The sequence below is a fragment of the Schistocerca nitens genome, chromosome 1 (genome assembly GCF_023898315.1).
Source record: "Schistocerca nitens isolate TAMUIC-IGC-003100 chromosome 1, iqSchNite1.1, whole genome shotgun sequence".
Lineage (NCBI taxonomy): Eukaryota > Metazoa > Arthropoda > Insecta > Orthoptera > Acrididae > Schistocerca > Schistocerca nitens.
In genome coordinates this window covers 590,066,338-590,084,378 of record NC_064614.1, presented here as the reverse complement: position 1 = coordinate 590,084,378, position 18,041 = coordinate 590,066,338, and the positions used below count along the sequence as shown (strand labels likewise).

The 18,041-nt window shown below is 39.0% G+C and overlaps 1 protein-coding gene across 12 annotated transcripts in view; it reads right to left on the bottom strand.

The window, feature by feature from the left end:
- Nucleotides 1-18,041, bottom strand: part of LOC126255653 (serine/threonine-protein kinase MARK2) — a 301,860-nt gene that overhangs the window by 78,910 nt on the left and 204,909 nt on the right. For 11 of the 12 annotated variants that reach the window (XM_049955420.1, XM_049955424.1, XM_049955426.1 and 8 more), the window contains 3 exons: nt 15,865-15,977; nt 15,064-15,265; nt 9,442-9,624 (listed from right to left, as the gene is read on the bottom strand). In XM_049955420.1, coding sequence (XP_049811377.1) covers nt 9,442-9,624; nt 15,064-15,265; nt 15,865-15,977 — 498 coding nt within the window. The remainder of the gene's footprint in view (nt 1-9,441; nt 9,625-15,063; nt 15,266-15,864; nt 15,978-18,041) is intronic. The other variant, XM_049955418.1, reaches the window with a different exon arrangement.

Below are 18,041 nucleotides of genomic sequence, written 5' to 3'. Positions count from 1 at the left end.
CTTTGAGAGTTAACATCGTATGTTTCCGTTTACTCATGACAAAAATACGTGCACCACTTCACCAGAACGAATACAATACAACTGTTATGCATGCCAGCGATCGATAACTAGTGCCAGCGATCGATAACTGACATAACCAAGCACTTTGCGAGTCAACTGGCAGTGCACTGACCTCAGACACTACAAAGGTCTCTACACCGCACAACAACTAGGGCAGGGAGTGAAAGTGAGCCATCGTTTCCAAACTTGTTCCCATTTGTTACCATGGTGTAGCTACTTATCTGGTTGGTATACTTCATTCAAGAAACTCGTCACCGTAATTCCACCTAGCCCGAACAAATTGGTAATCCAAACAAGGTCCGGGCCCAATTAGTTCAGATTAATGAGACTCTACTGTAATTGTTTTGTAGTAGAGGTATTAACTAAGCAATTCCCCCCTCCACAAAAAAAATAAAGTTTTACAGAAAGTGGTGTGTCTTATACTCCAGCAAACATGGCACATGGCAGCAAGTTGGCCATTTACAGACTTCTTTTTTTTTGTATGACTGTATCTCTACTCAAAAATTCCTTTATGGTATAGAAAGTGTTAAGGAGAAATCTCTAATCTATATTTGAAAAAAATTTCTGATATCTTTCGGACACACTACTTCCATGGAAGATTGACAAAGAGTTTTATAGCTATTTCACCATTTTCTGTGTCAAAGTTAGATTCATTAAAAGGTATTGCAGATCATTTTTCCTTCTAGTGTAGAACTTGTGAATATCTGTTACTGTCAAACTTAGATGCCTGAATAAATTTACTGCAAGAATGTGGTTAACATTCTCAACTGCTTAAAGAGGTAATTGTGAAGACGTATGTGTGTGAGCAATTATTTTCTTTTGAGGAATGAATGCTTTTTGCCCAAGTGAAGAGTTACGCCAGAGTATTATGCCAATCATCAATGAATGAATATATGTGTTAACTCACTGGCTTCTATATCCCCAATGTTCACACTTTTTCTTATAGCAAAAGTAGCCGAACCCAGATACTTTAGTTTAAGTTGTCATCAATGCCAACTCCCAAGAACTTAAGACTTTTACCCTTTTTATCATATCTTGTAGGTGTACTAGGTTAATTGGAGAACTGGGCGAACTCGTTCCCTAAGTTTAAAGCTAGGACATATCTGTAAACCCATTTAGTCACTATCATTTATGATTCCTAAACAGATGCTTCTTTGCTCAGCTTCGCAAGACTGCTTGCATCATCTACCTCCTGATTCATATAAAATGGCAGGTCATTAAAATAAAGCAAGAACAAACTCCCATTGTAATTTCTGCCCACACACATTTGTAGCTGTCTTTCTTTGTATTACTTTAACAGTCTAATGTAACATCCTGCATTCTTTTTGTTAAATAAGAACTAAACCAGGAATTTGCTGAACCACATATCCCATAAAAACTTAACTACCCTAATAGAATATTATAACTGACACAACAGAATATCTTTGATAGTCACTAAGATTTTTATTATGTAATCAGAAAATATACAAAGTGTTCATTTTAACTGAAGATATTGAAATATCTTGAAAACTATACATTGGACCAAAAAAAGTTATAATTCCGATTTGTTTGTCTCGGAGGGGGGCATCCAACAGTAGCACACTCGACCCACCACGACACCCTTTGAGTGTGCCACTTTGATATCTTCAATGAGGACCACTGGTTTTTCTGTCAGATTATAATTCTATGGCAAAATCTACGTGTGTTTTGTCTGAAGCATTTTCTTCATTTTGCCATAGCTGGCGCTGTAATTGGAGGAATAGAAATGGGTACACAATCATGACTCAATGATCCTTGAATATCCAGCGGGACCACACCTCCATGCTGCAAGGGCAGGCCAGGCCAGTATTTGATAACTTTTAATTGGAAACCTCATTCACAACATTGTACTCCTCTGACATATCAAGCAGGGGACCACTTGACACACCACTGTGGCCATGGCATGGCATATGAATATTATTTTACTTTTCCAATTAGAATCAGTGTTCAAGGACTGTACTGCAAACTTCAATACACTTAGTTATCTGACTTTCAAATGACTATACAAGTGACAAAAGCTGATGCGGTTCACCATGTGTTCACAGCATATTGGAACTTGCTGGGACACCTTATCTTTTAAGTATCCCCACAGGAAGAAATCTGGCGACATCAAATCTGGCAATGTAGTGGGCCAATTAATACCCACCTTTGCTGATCACTACTGTAAACACGGTCTAACACCTCCTGTATTTTAGTTGTGTAATGCGATGGGCAACTGTAATGCTGAAATCACATAAGCTGTCAAATGTCCAGAGCAACATCCTTCAGTAGCACTGGTAGTTCCTGTTCCAGAAACATTCGATATCTGTGTCCATTCAATGTGCCGTTGATAAATTATGGACCTAAATTATGGACCAATGAGTTTGTTCCCCAAGATGCTACACCATACGTTAACTAACCAAGGATGTTGTTGGTCAACATGCCGTAACCAGTGGGGATTGTCTACACTATAGTGAAGTATGTTATGTCGGCTAATGCTGCCATTATTTATGAATGTAGACCCATTTGAATATAGTACTTCGGCAAACAATGTGGGGATCGTTTGCATATGTTGATGTGCCCATTCACGAAAAAGTGTCATGTTATGAAAATTGGCACCAGGAAGTTCTTGATGCAGTGACCTGTGGTATGGATAATATTTGTGACAATGCAGTATTGTGACAATACTACTTACAGACATATTGGAATCGCAGTCTACCTGCCAGATCCTTATCCATGGGTTATTGTGCACTGCCACTAGTACAGCTATTTCATTAGCTTCTCCTTTAACACGTTTGCTTCGTTTCCTTTTGCCGATCTGTACACTGCCATCAGACATAAAATACGTTCATAACTGCGTAAAAGAATGAACGAAGGCAAGTTTTCTCTGAAAGATGCCCAGTATACAAGGAAACATCAGCCTGAACATTTCTCTTAGGTTCACCATAAATCAAGAGCATCTCAATTTTTTCTTCTGTGATTGCAACATTCGTAGTCCACTTGCATGACTGTTCTCCAAATGATAGGTTGACGTGCGGGCAGTAAACACTGTGCAAGAATTGCAATGTTTAGATCTGCTTACTGTTCTATGTGTGCACGATACGTGAAATCTGGCTGTGGGGTACTGCCTGTTATGATGATGTCATAGTTTGCTAAGTGGCCACAGTGGCACATCGAGTAGTCTCCTGTTCAATACTTCGGAGAAATACAACATTCCGAATGAGGTTTGCAGTTAGAAGTTATAAAATACTGGCCTGTCCTGCCCTCCCAGCTTGGGAGTGGGGTCCCATGTGCCATTGGACATTCAAGGGCCACTGAGTAGCACATCATTAATTACAACTGTGTATCCATTTCTATTCTTCTGATTACAGTGCCATCTGTGGCAAAATGAAGAAAATGCTTCTGACAAAATGTATTCGCTCAGTGGCATATATCAACCTTTCTGGGAAATCTGAGTCAATGAAGAATTGCATATTATAGAGCCACAACTTTTTAGTGCCTAGGGGAGATATTATCCACTTCATACAAACTTTTTCGAGTCTTCCTTCAGATGGGGATGTGAGAGAAAATTTTAATTCATTAAATGTCCTCAGCATTGCTTCTTCAGCATACCATTTTATTTTCTCCTCTGAACTGTTTGCACCAATTCACTTACCTATTTTTAAAAAGAAGGAACTAAAAATATCTTCCTTTACACTGCTCCTATTCTCTTTAACACTTTGGGCCCCGAGCCATAGCGCACAAAGCTTTACCACAAGGCCTAGCTGTTTTTAGCTTATTTTAATTGACTACAACTCTTAAATGGTTTTTGTTATAGTAATGACATTACCCTTATTGAAAAGCCTGAACTTTTTAGTTTGAAGCTATGTATAATACTTTGTTCTTTTAATTAATATTTGCTTTCATGAAATTTTCAATTATAGCATTGTTTTTGAAAAGAGGAAAAATTGGTCAAGGATAGGATATTTGCACTTAATCCTCAGAAAGAAAACTACATTATTTTAAACAAGAATTTTAATAATTATTTATACTGTTTGTTTTATCTACAGTAACCTCCTTTGGCTTTATTTTATGGTGCAATTTTGGTCTTTGTATGATAAATTTTGAAACACGATAGTTTGCACAATGCCACTTTGCATTCACTACACTGAATGTGTGTGTCTTTGCACCACACTTTCCCAGTAAACTTATTGCCTCTCAAAGAACACACTACACATTGTTTTTGCTCCTGTTTCTTGCCTACTTCTGTCTCAATCTTTTCCAGAAAATGGTTTCCAGTTAATAGTCTGGAGAGTCCTGATCTATCAGTTTCTGATTCGAGATCTCTGCTGTCTGCAAGACCTGCACAGATAGTTGTCATAAACTATGACGTTGTGAGGCATTTTCCAGTTACCTTGTTGTACAATAGACTTGAATTTATTATTACCATTAATATTATGTGGAATGACAACTTTCTCCACCACTTCACAGTTCGATGCTCGAAAGCCCCGTATGATAGTCGTTGGTCTGATATGTCAACACCCAACTTGTTTTCATTATATTCCACCACACAGGCTGGTTTTGCTTTCTCTCTGCCTCTCTTATCAATATACGTCACAATCTCAGCAGTGAGCCTTGTACTTATCATGTGCACATTTCTTTTGCCCTTCCAACAAATGCCACGATATTTCCTTTACGCCTAAAAATTAGTTCACCTCGCTGAAGTTTCTGATCTTCTATAGCAGAAGGTAATCCCTGCTTATATTTTCTTGCAGTTCCCACAAGAGCAGTTTTTGCAGCTTCTAGTTCTGAAGCAAGGACTGGACTGGTGAAGAATCTGCCTGTAAACAAAGTGCAACCTTTTCCTGACAGATTCCGAAGCAATGTCTTTACGAGTGTCACTGTGTCAGACCTCTCACCTGCATAAACAGAAAAATTACACACACAACCTATGTCTGTCTCTGACAACATGTACAGTTTTATACCATATTTATTTGGCTTCTGTGGCATGTACTGCTTGAAACACACATGGCCACAAAATTTGCACATGCCTTCATGAATTGCAGGAGGCGAAGGGGGGTGGGGGCGAAGGGGGGTGGGGGCGAAGGGGGGTGGGGGCGAAGGGGGGTGGGGGCGAAGGGGGGTGGGGGCGAAGGGGGGTGGGGGCGAAGGGGGGTGGGGGCGAAGGGGGGTGGGGGCGAAGGGGGATGGAGGTGAAGAGACGTGGGGAGGGGGAGGGGGAGGGGAAGATGGGGAAGAGGAAGAGGAGGGAGTGGAAGAGGGGGGAGTGGAAGAGGGGGGAGTGGAAGAGGGGGGAGTGGAAGAGGGGGGAGTGGAAGAGGGGGGAGTGGAAGAGGGGGGAGTGGAAGAGGGGGGAGTGGAAGAGGGGGGAGTGGAAGAGGGGGGAGTGGAAGAGGGGGGAGTGGAAGAGGGGGGAGTGGAAGAGGGGGGAGTGGAAGAATGGGGTTGGGGAAGGTGGGGAGGAGTGGAAGAGGGGGGTTGGGGAAGGTGGGGAGGGGTGGAAGAGGGGGTTGGGGAAGGAGTGGGGGAGGAGAGGGGAGGGGTGTGGGAGGGGTGTGGGAGGGAGGGGAGGGGTGGGGGAGGGACGGGAGGTGTGGGGGAGGGAGGGGAGGTGTGGGGGAGGGAGGGGAGGGGTTAGGGAGGGAGGGGAGGGGGTGAGGGGCTGGGGTGAGGGGAGGGAGGAAGGGAGGGATGGAGGGGGAGGGAGGGAGTGAGTGAGAGGGGGGAGTGAGTGAGAGGGGGGAGGGACGGGACAGTTTTCCTGGATAAAACTACACGTTTACACAGGGGAAAATATGTTATACCTGGGTGAAAGGTTTTTCAATGACCTGTCATTATTTCATTTAATTATCTTATTTTTAGTAGTTGCAGGGGCAACAGTCTGGATGATTGACTGATCTGGCCTTGCAACACTAACCAAAATGGCCTTGCTGTTCTGGTACTGCGAACGGCTGAAAGCAAGGGGAAACTATAGCCGTAATTTTTCCCGAGGGCTTTCAGCTTTACTGTATGATTAAATGATGATGGCGTCCTCTTGGGTAAAATATTCTGGAGGTAAAATAGTCCCCCATTCGTATCTCCGGGTAGGGACTACTCAGGAGGACGCCATTATCAGGAGAAAGAAAACTGGCGTTCTACGGATCGGAGTGTGGAATGTCAGATCCCTTAATTGGGCAGGTAGGTTAGAAAATTTAAAAAGGGAAATGGATAGATTAAAGATAGATATAGTGGGAATTAGTGAAGTTCAGTGGCAGGAGGAACAGGACTTTTGGTCAGGTGAATACAGGGTTAAAAATACAAAATCAAATAGGCGTAATGCAGGAGTAGGTTTAATAATGAATAAAAAAAATAGGAGTGTGGGTAAGCTACTACAAACAGCATAGTGAACACATTATTGTGGCCAAGATAGACACGAAGCCCACGCCTACTACAGTAGTACAAGTTTATATGCCAACTAGCTCTGCAGATGATGAGATAAAAGAAATTATTCAGGTAGTGAAGGGAGACGAAAATTTAATAGTCATGGGTGACTGGAATTGGAGAGTATGAAAAGGGAGAGAAGGAAACGTAGTAAGTGAATTGGATTGGGGCTAAGAAATGAAAGAGGAAGCCGCCTGGTAGAATTTTGCGCAGAGCATAACTTAATCATTGCTAACACCTGGTTCAAGAATCATGAAAGAAGGTTGTATACATGGAAGAAGAACCCTGGAGATACTAGAAGGTTTCAGATAGATTTTCTAATGGTAAGACAGAGATTTAGGAACCAGGTTTTAAATTGTAAGACATTTCCAGGGGCAGGTGTGGACTCTGACCACAATCTATTGGTTATGTACTGTAGATCAAATCTGACGAAACTGCAAAAAGGAGGGAATTTAAGGAGATGGGACCTGGATAAACTGAAAGAACCATAGGTTGTAAAGGGTTCCAGGGAGAGCGTAAGTGAACAATTGACAGGAATGGGGGAAAGAAATATAGTAGAAGAAGAATGGGTAGCTTTGAGGAATGAAATAGTGAAGGCAGCAGAGGATCAAGTAGGTAGAAAGACGGCGGCTAGTAGAAACCCTTGGGTAACAGAAGAAATATTGAATTTAATTGATGAAAGGAGAAAATATAAAAATGCAGTAAATGAAGCAGGCAAAAAGGAATACAAATATCTCAAAAATGAGATCGACAGGAAGTGCAAAATGGCTAGCAGGGATGGCTAGAGGACAAATGTAAGGATGTAGAGGCTTATCTCACTAGGGGTAAGATAGATACTGCCTACAGGAAAATTAAAGAGACCTTTGGAGAAAAGAGAACCACTTGTATGAATATCAAGAGCTCAGATGGAAACCCAGTTCTAAGCAAAGAAGGGAAAGCAGAAAGGTGGAAGGAGTATACAGAGGGTCTATACAGGGGCGATGTTCTTGAGGACAATATTATGGAATTGGAAGAGGATGTAGATGAAGATGAAATGGGAGATATGATACTGCGTGAAGTGTTTGACAGAGCACAGAAAGACCTGAGTCGAAACAAGGCCCCCGGAGTGGACGGCATTCCACTACAACTACTGACAGCCTTGGGAGAGCCAGTCCTGACAAAACTCTACCATCTGATGAGCAAAATGTACGAGACAGGCGAAATTCCCTAAGACTTCAAGAAAAATATAATAATTTCAATTCCAAAGGAAGCAGGTGTTGACAGATGTGAAAATTACCGAACTATCAGTTTAATAAGTCACAGCTGCAAGATACTAACGTGAATTCTTTACAGACGAATGGAAAAACTGGTAGAAGCCGACCTCGGGGAAGATCAGTTTGGATTCTGTAGAAATGTTGGAACATGTGAGGCAATACTGACCCTACGACTTATCTTAGAAGAAAGATTAAGAAAAGACAAACCTACGTTTCTAGCATTTGTAGACTTAGAGGAAGCTTTTGACAATGTTGATTCGAATACTCTCTTTCAAATTCTGAAGGGGGCAGGGGTAAAACACAGGGAGCGAAAGGCCATTTAAAATTTGTACAGAAACCAGATGGCAGTGACAAGAGTCGAGAGACATGAAAGGGAAGCAGTGGTTGGGAAGGGAGTGAGACAGGGTTGTAGACTATCCCCAATGTTATTCAATCTGTATAATGAGCAAGCATTAAAGGAAACAAAAGAAAAATTCGGAGTAGGTATTAAAATCCATGGAGGAGAAATAAAAACTTTGAGGTTCACCGATGACATTGTAATTCCGTCATAGACAGCAAAGGACTTGGAAGAGCAGTTGAACGGAATGGACAGTATCTTGTGAGGAGGATATAAGATGAACATCAACAAAAGCAGAACGAGGATAATGGAATGTAGTTGAATTAAGTCGGGTGATGCTGAGGGAATTAAATTAGGAAATGAGACACTTAAAGTAGTAAAGGAGTTTTGCTACTTGGGGAGCAAAATAACTGATGATGGACGAAGTAGAGAGAATATAAAATGTAGACTGGCAATGGCAAGGAAAGCGTTTCTGAAGAAGAAAAATTTGTTAACATCGAGTATAGATTTAAATGTCAGGAAGTCGTTTCTGAAAGTATTTGTATGGAGTGTAGCCATGTATGGAAGTGAAATGTGGGCGATGAATAGTTTAGACAAGAAGAGAATAGAAGCTTTCGAAATGTGGTGCTACAGAAGAATGCTGAAGATTAGATGGGTAGATCATATTACTAATGAGGAGGTATTGCATAGAATTGGGGAGAAGAGGAGCTTTTGGCACAACTTAACTAGAAGAAGGGATCGGTTGGTAGGACATGTTCTGACACATCGAGGGATCACCAATTTAGTATTGGAGGGCAGCGTGGAGGGTAAAAATCATAGAGGGAGACCAAGAGATGAATACACTGAGCAGATTCAGAAGGATGTAGGCTGCAGTAGATACTGGGAGATGAAGAAGCTTGCACAGGGTAGAGTAGCATGGAGAGCTGCATCAAACCAGTCTCAGGACTGAAGACCACAACAACAACAACAACAACAACAACATATTTTCAAAAATGGATATAAACACATTAAGAATCATTTTGAATTCAGTGTTAGTATTAGGCTCACTGTAAACTTACAACATTTTCCTTAAAATCCACAGCACTTATCATTAATCAGCCCCACTGTTTAGTAGTTTAAGGAACTTATACAGTACTTGACACAAGAAATCTTCTCTCATCATGTCATCATATTTCTTTATTACTAGTTAACAAATGTAATGAAAATAAAAGCCAGAGAGTAGAATGTAATTACAATTTCAAAATAAGGAATGAATTTGAAAGCGTAGCTAACTAGTCTTTAGTTGGCAACTATCATGCACAGAACGCCAATAAAATTTAAACTAAAAACAAGAAAAGTAGCTCACAAGAATGGAGAAGTATCTTGACCACTTACTTGAATCTAATACTGGAATGGCCGCCGTATTTTTTGGAGGGGCTGGACGCGTTGCTGCACTTGCTGAATTTATTCGCGCTGTATTCTCCTTTATTGTTGCAGAGTCTACAGTATTTTGACGCTTGAAATTACTCGTTGGTGCATGATTATGGTTGCTCACATTAGGTGTGCCAGTTGGAGCCCCTGATGAAGTTACACTTGATTTTAGAAGTTTGACAATCCAGGTAAAAAAATTAACAGTACATATTTACACACTAATTACTATTAAAATATTAGAATGCCTTCCTTTTATATTTTTGTCTGAATACCTATTCCACGGAAGTTACATCTCCAAATGCCAAATTCCATTCTCGCTCTGGATCCTATTGAAAGTAGCCTTGATTTTGAAAGCTCTGTGTTAGACGTACTTTTAATTTTGCATGATTTTTAGTTGCAGTAATTATGATGTTTATATTTGAATGCATAGTAACTGAAACAGTTAGGAAACTTCTAATCAAAGTGAACACCTATTACTTACGAGGGGCGTTTGAAAAGTCCATGCAAAAATAAAAACTACTTACGTGTTTGGGGTAAACCTTTTTTATTTATCTACATAGTCTCCTCTTTTAGACTTATACACTTCGTCCAACTCTGTTCTAATTTGTTGATCCCTTCCCAATAATGGGAATTGTCCAAGTCTGCAAAATAGCTATTAGCTGCTGCAATCACTTCCTTGTTTGAATAAAATCTTTGTCCTGACAGCCATTTCTTCAAATTGGGGAACAAATAGTAGTCCGAGAGAGCCAAGTCTAGAGAATAGGGGAGGATATGAAACGAGTTGGAATCCTATTTCCATTAAATTTGCGACCACAACTGCTGAGGTGTGTGCTGGTACATTGTCATGATGGAAAAGGACTTTTTTTGAGGTCCAATTGCCAGCATTTTTCTTGCAGCTCGGTTTTCGAATGGTCCAATAATTATGAATAATATGCACCTGTAATAGTTTTACCCTTTTCCAGATAGTCGATGAGGATTATCACTTGGGAATCCTAAAGACAGTCACCATAACCTTTCCCATCTTCGCCCTTTTTGGCGCAGATTCTCCCTTAGTAACCCATTGTTTAGATTGTTGTTTGGTGTCAGGAGTATAGTAATGTCTCCATGTTTCATCCACAGTGACGAAACAATGCTTAAAGTCCTGCGGATTCTTCCTGAACAACTGCCAACCATCCTCGCAACACTTCACACGATTCCATTTTTGGTCAAGCGTGAGCAATCGCGGAACCCATCTTGCGGATAGCTTTCTCATGTCCAAATGTTTATGCAAAAGATTATGAACCCATTCATTTGAGATGCCCATAGCACTAGCAATCTCACGCACCGTAACTCTTCTGTCATCCAACACCATATCACGAATTTCATCAATGATTTCTGGAGTCGTAACCTCCACAGGGCGTCCAGTACATTCACCATCACTTGTGTCCATATGGCCACTCCGAAAATTTTGAAGCCACTTATAAACTGTTCTGATTGAAAGTGCAAAGTCACCGTATTGTTTGTCAAGCTTCTCTTTAGTCTCCTGAGGTGTTTTTCCTTTCATAAAGTAATATTTAATCATCACACTAAATTCTTTTTCGTCCATTTTTTGACAATCACTTGACTTCCTTGATTCACACGAATGCCAAACACAAAGAAATAGACCAATATGGCTGAAACTTTGTGTGCGTCTTTTCCAAAGATGCTACTAACTAAACATTACCTCGATACGAGCCGGTGGTGCCATCTCTCGGACTTTGTACGGACTTTTCAAACACCCCTCGTAAATACGGACACCGACAACAAGAAATGCATGTCTACTTTCACAAATATTTGTGTGTTTTTCTCCTGGCAACTAACAAAGTCATTACTGATTAATCATTATTTTCCCATTTCTGTCTTACCCTATAGCAACACAACTTTTGCAGAGATGCAGAAAACGGAAGTGATAAAATTTAGCTTCCTCTTCTTGCATTATTTGAAAATATTTAGGTCCATTCTTTACACCAAGGTAATCACTCTGGAGCACTTAACTGTTTGGGTGCCACAGAACAATGGCACTGAAAAGTAATGCAGTGTGTGACTGAATGACAAACTGAAGGATCACTGCAATCCACTTAATATCAGATCAAAGTGATGAAAGCATTACTGTTCCAGAAAAACCATCACACTATTATATTCAGATGATACTAGAACGCCCTGGGCAGAATAAAATAATGGAAACATAAAGATTCTTCAACTGTAAAGAGAGTGTTCACTTTTATTAATTATTCATTCGCAACAAACAGAAACAACACAGGGAGCAAAGGGAACAAACCAAAAAAATACACAAAAATGTCTTAACTTTACCATGCTTTGCACTAAGATTGATGTCACTTCTTTTTTTCAACATTTTGTTTAATTTTCACCAGGTTAAGTCTATATACTAATTTCTTATGTATGAATAGCAGTTAACAAGATGCGATATTTTCCATGAGGTGCACTACGTAAGTTACAGACCAGTTGGTACGAAAATGTGACTGTTGGCAATCTCTGTCTGATGCTTGCACAGTGTGTTGCAGAGGTCCCCCAATGTGAGGAGGCAAAGTTAAAAGGAACAAAGTTCGAAGTATCATTGTGATTGATGGCTGTACGCGATGACCAAATGCCAATTTTAAAAAGTATAATTTTTGCTTTTCCCTTCTTACAGTGGTGAATCAAAATATATATGAAAATAAATATTCCCACTACAAATGACTTTACATTATGAAGAGAGAAAGGAGTCCCCCCTCATGTAGTGATATGATGAATCTGGTTATTTACAAACTAGAGACCTAAATGGCCATATATGAAGTTATGTCAAATAAAACATATAACAATATATAAAACTGAGTAGTGCAATTCACTACTACCCAGATGGAGGCGATCAGTGTTTAATGTCCCATGGACAATGAAGTAATTAGAAGATGGAGCACAAGCTCGGATCAGGGAAGGAAATCAGCTGTGCCATTTCAAAAAGACTGTCGTGGCACTTGCCTGAAACGATTTAGTGAAATCGCAGAAAACATAAATCAGGATGGCCAGAAGTGGGTTTCAACTGTCGTCCACCCGAATGCAAGTCCAGTGTGCTTAATTGTTGTGTCACTCCACTTGGTACTACTGCTCAGATGGAAATATGATATCTGGAATAGTTTTAGTTCTCAAGAATGTTCAAATGATATGATGCTTCAGATGCAAAGTTTTTAAACCCATACATGTTTACCATCCTGATGTCACATCCAGTAACTAGCATTTCTTCCTAATTAAGCACTAAAAACCTGTCCTGGAGTGACCAAAAAACAATATGATGGTATTCAATGCAAAATGTTCACAAAAGTTGTTCCATAATAGCAGAAGTTGTTAAATAATGTTAATATCTAGAAAAATAAAACAAAAATGAGTATGTGTGTATTGGCTTTCACATCATTTTCTTTAACAGCATGAGACAGAATTGCTGGTCAGTACTTACCCTCAACAGGTAAAATATTTAGTACATACTTGAAATTATGCACACTGTCCTAGCCTTAGAACTTCCCCAGGAAAGAGAGAAAGTTGGGGGAAGGTTAAAAAGGATGCACACAACAGATGTGTCTACTACCCCTGGAGTCTGCTTGACCATCCCTTACTTTCTAACCTTCTTTCTCTCCTCACTGAGGAAGGATCTAATAGTTCTGAACGCTAAGGTGGTGTATGAACTTTTGTGTGGATGTTTTGGCTGTATTAGATCTTTTGCCCCCTGAAGGTAATCATGGGCTAGAAATTATGTAATATTTTAAATTCTGTTGTTGGAAAGAGAGGAAAAATAATATTTTGCACTGACTGAGGTGGGTAAGTTCTGCAATATGGAAAAGTTAGCAGCTGTGAGTTGTATATATTCTATCCTAAGCAACAACCAGAACACAGCCAATAACTGAGGTCATAATCAATCAATATACTGTATATTATAAATGTAAATATGGTCTGCCCCCTCATGCCATTATATCTTTGCAACAAATATCTGCAGTCCCATGGGGGTTACATGGTATGGTAGCTTCCCAGACCCCATCCCTAGAGAAGGTTTTGCTTTGGAAGCACAGGGGTTGGGCTTGAAGACATGGGTGACAGAAGAGGGTATGACATCACTGGATTACTTATGAGAAGTCACTGAAGCAGCTGAGAATTGAGTGCTTAAGTGGCAAGGACTGGATAGAATGTTACTTCTAGAAGGTTTTAGCCTGTTCCAGAAAGCTACAGAATCTTCCAGAAGGTTTGCAAATGTTATAGAACTTCGCAAAATATTCGAGAATGTTTCTGTATGTTCCATTACTCTGTTATGGTGCAGGTATGTTCCAACTCCGAAGGGTATAAACAGGCAATGCCAACTTATATTCATTAGTATACTTTTGTAAAGCAATTAAGAGTAAGATCAAGGAAAATTAAAATAAATCTAAGTTAAAGTGAATTCCTTATGGTAGCGAAGAGTGTGTTAAATGGGATTTTAGTGACTCAATTAGTGAACTGCAAACAAGCATCCAGCAAGAACAGCAAAGAAATGGAACAAATGAAAAGTGGGAATCACGATAGGCTTCACAATCGAAGACATTGAATAATTGAGAAAAAACTTAACAGATGAACAATGAATTAAAATTACAAATGAGGCTTGAGTGAGAGTACTTTTGAGCACTCAAGAGTGTTTTTACGCATGAAATGCAATTTTTTTTGAATATTTATTTTTATGGTGTCCTTGAGTGTGACTGATCTGGGAAGATCCAAGAAAAGAAATGAAAAAGATCAGAGAAGTCAGTCTTTTTCAGTTCGTAACAACTTACATATTCGTGTACCTCCTTTTTCCTTCAGTAAACACTTATGAAAAAATTACCTACTGATAGAAATTGGTAACACTTGATAAAATAAATCACGCAGCCTACAAATTACTTTTTATTGAGAACTAAATCTGAAATAATTCTGACTTGTAAATAAATTTTATGTTAATAATAAAATGTTTGTTTTTTATTGCAATCCAACTGATACCAGGTGTAGTCCATAAAGAATTTTTTTATACACGGTAAGGAAGGCATTTCTCCTTGTATACCCACTGCACATAACAATTTGACAGTCTGCAGGCAAACGCAGCAAAGCCACACATGTATGTGCAGGCAAATGCAGTAAAGCTACACACATATGTAAAGACACAGTATACATAGTAAAAATGTCACTTTTTGATAATACTTGTTCATCCCAAAGTTAAATAATTTCAATTCATTATCAGATTTTACAACATGGTGAGGAAGATCACAAAACAGGAGACTTCCAGCACCAACCATGGCAGCAATACTAAAAAACGTCAACATTCACAGCACGGGGTAAACAACTTCGTATAAAAATGTCTTTTACTGCAACTCCCATGTGAACACTACGTATCTTCCAATTAGGGCTATGTTCACAAATGTCAGACGACTATGATGGTGACATGCTGGTTTGAAAGTAAACATGGAAGCAACTAAAAGCGCATTTCGCCAGTGCACTACTGTAAAGCCTGAAATTGTGCGAAGTGCACTATGATGGTAACTACTAGTGCAGTGGGATACAGAACTGAGCAGAGATGCCCACCCCCAGCAGCAGTAGCTGGTGACTCACGCAAAGTTTCACCACCAGAGGACGCTCTCCGGCTAGGTTTGGCATTCGTTGCTGAACTTGATCGATGTACACCACGGTGCCCATGAGAAGGTGACTGTGCATTACCCTGGGTCACGGCTGGTGGAATATTACGAAGTGACAAAGAACTTCCAGATCTCGAACCATCACTTTCAGGCTGTAAAAGAAAATAATTGTAACTTTAATGGAGAGCTATATTACATTCAACAAGCATTTTCTATTCTATTTATATCATAATTATTCCTGTTACTATTCCCCTTCTTCCTGCAGCTACCTTCTGCATTAATTTTATCTTTCATTTCTTTCATTGTTGCACTGAGATTTTTGCAGGTATCGACAGTCTTTGCCTTACTTGTTTTCCGGAGCTATAGTCAATTTCCTTTATTTAATTTGCTGTGTTTATTGATCTTGGTCTAGCTATATTTTCAAAAAGTTACAAATACAGATGCCTCTTTGATCCTCAGTAGTAACAATTACTTTTTTTTTTTGCATGAGTTACATTTAAATTTAGTTGTGATTTAAGAACTCATAGTGAAATTTGTCATGCAGAAGGCTCCATTATACAAAATATAATTAAACAATCAACTTCCATACTCTCATTTAACATTTTTTAAATCTAGAAGTTGAAACTTTTGTATTTTGTGTAATATTTGACAGACGACTTAAGGAATAGGTAAACTAAAATGCATGAGAGAGAGAGAGAGAGAGAGAGAGAGAGAGGCGCCATCTAATAACACTGATTCTCATTACACTTACATCTGATGACTTCCTTCCAAGGAGAAGATACGTTGCAAAAACATCATCATATTTTGCATTTGCTAAACTCTCTTCAATTTCAGTTCTGGTGTAGCCCATGCTAACTAAGGCTTCTGTAATAAGAATTATACAGTGTTACAAGCATCAGACATCATATCAACCAAAATATGATTTCACTTCATCAACACGGTACTAAATGTTACAGGTTGAGTTATGATAATAAGAATATTGGTCATTACTTATTAGCATTCATACACACAGAACAGCTGTTGATTTTATATTGTCAACCCTCCGGAACTAAATAAACACAAAGAGTCATTCCATGTCGAGTCATCCAGGCCATGACACCCATTATCTAGTTGTGAACTAAGATTTCGTGTACTGCTTTTGTATCTAATATCATGAACCTTTGTCAATTTTTATTGCTTTACATACATTCTGTTGGTAGCAATTGCTGAAAGTTTGATGCAATGCGTTACTTTGAAGCAAACTGTAGAAATTTGAAAATTGGCTGCAGTTTTTAAATAAAAAATGGTATGCTAACAGTTTTTCCCTGAATATCCTTTTCAAAATGTAGTTTCTGAAAACATGTTAGAATTGTCCAATTAAATTAGAAAAAATATTTTGGACAGCTGTCCCCCTCTGGAAAACATTGAAAAAATTAGAAAGTGATCTACAAATAATAAAGTTTTCATCACACAAAAAATCAGTTTTGAGAAATGAATGGAACTGGGAAAAAATTATATATATCCTGGAGAGAAATACAATTACTACCCAAGAGACATTAACAACGTAAGTGCACATAACAATATTCAAATTGAACAAAATTTGCAATATATGAAACAAAATTGCACATTATAGAATATAGGGCGACTTGTAAATTACATGACATATGAACACTTTCTTACGTCTGCCATAATCAAATTAACTCAATGTAAAAATACATAGCATTTTGTTTATAATATTTAAGCATTCTGTCCGAAGCCAATATTGTCAACACTGCACAAAATGCTGGTGCTGCAATCTGCATTCAAGTTGATTCAGAACTAAAAATGTGACAAGACACTTTGATGCTTAGATAATATTTTTTTGTATGAGAACCACTTTTCTTTCACCAACTTTGAGGACTCTTTGCTCAGAGAATAAGTACGGCCTGTTGCTGTGGTGATGTGAACTTCACACAGAATATGAGAGAAAGAAACATCACAAACAACATTACCACAGACCAACAGAAGGATGGGGATGGTCCATAAGGATACATGAACCTTACTGTAACATCTCCTTCCCTTCTTCACAATTCACCCTCTTAACAATTCCCAAATACTTAAAAGAGTCATATGCACAAGCAACACAGCAGTTGGGCTGCACAGTGCATTCTGGCATTAGTGGTGGAAGTGCATCAGAGAAATCATGCGCAATACTGAAATTGACTGGAGACACTGGTACAATGTGATGCATAGATCGCGTTCCAGGAATTGTTTTTGCACCTGTGAAGTGCTGAGAAATATAATGTCCGACTTGTACCGTTTCATCTTTTGAAACAAAGAGAAATGAAAGACCTTGCAGGTTTTCATGACAGAATTCAAATACCTGTGAAGCTGTAAGTATTTTATGCTTTTAAACTCTTTGCAAACTTGTTTTTGTGACTAGTCTTAACAGTGCCACTAATACCATCACAGGGAGATTTGCCATGGCTGGTACCAAAAAAGGATCAGCTGCACTTAAGGTCGTGTTCAAGGTAGCAGATATTTCTGGAATTCCTACAATTTTTCTATTGTGCAGCACAACCATCAGTGAAGTAATCAACATATGCAAGAAGAATTTCTGGAAATTGACACTTTAAAAAATTCAATACAGTCTTGTGAGTCTGGTACACAAAGGCAACATCATGTTCTAGATTACCAGAAACAATCCAAATACTTTTTGCATGCAACTGTTTGTCCTTTTTGTAATATACATGGACAGTGTGAAGAGTGCAGCTGACATTGTTCCAATGGTACCCCTGCACCTCATCTTGAACAAAATTGAGATTTTCCCTGAAACCCATTAAAATTAACACTGATCCTTCATCAAGAGTTTCCTTCTTCATTTTCGGATAATCAGATTGTGATTGAGAAACAAAAGGGTGTGGAGTAATTTCTTCAATTTTCTTAATTAGTGTGTCACAGAATTCTGAT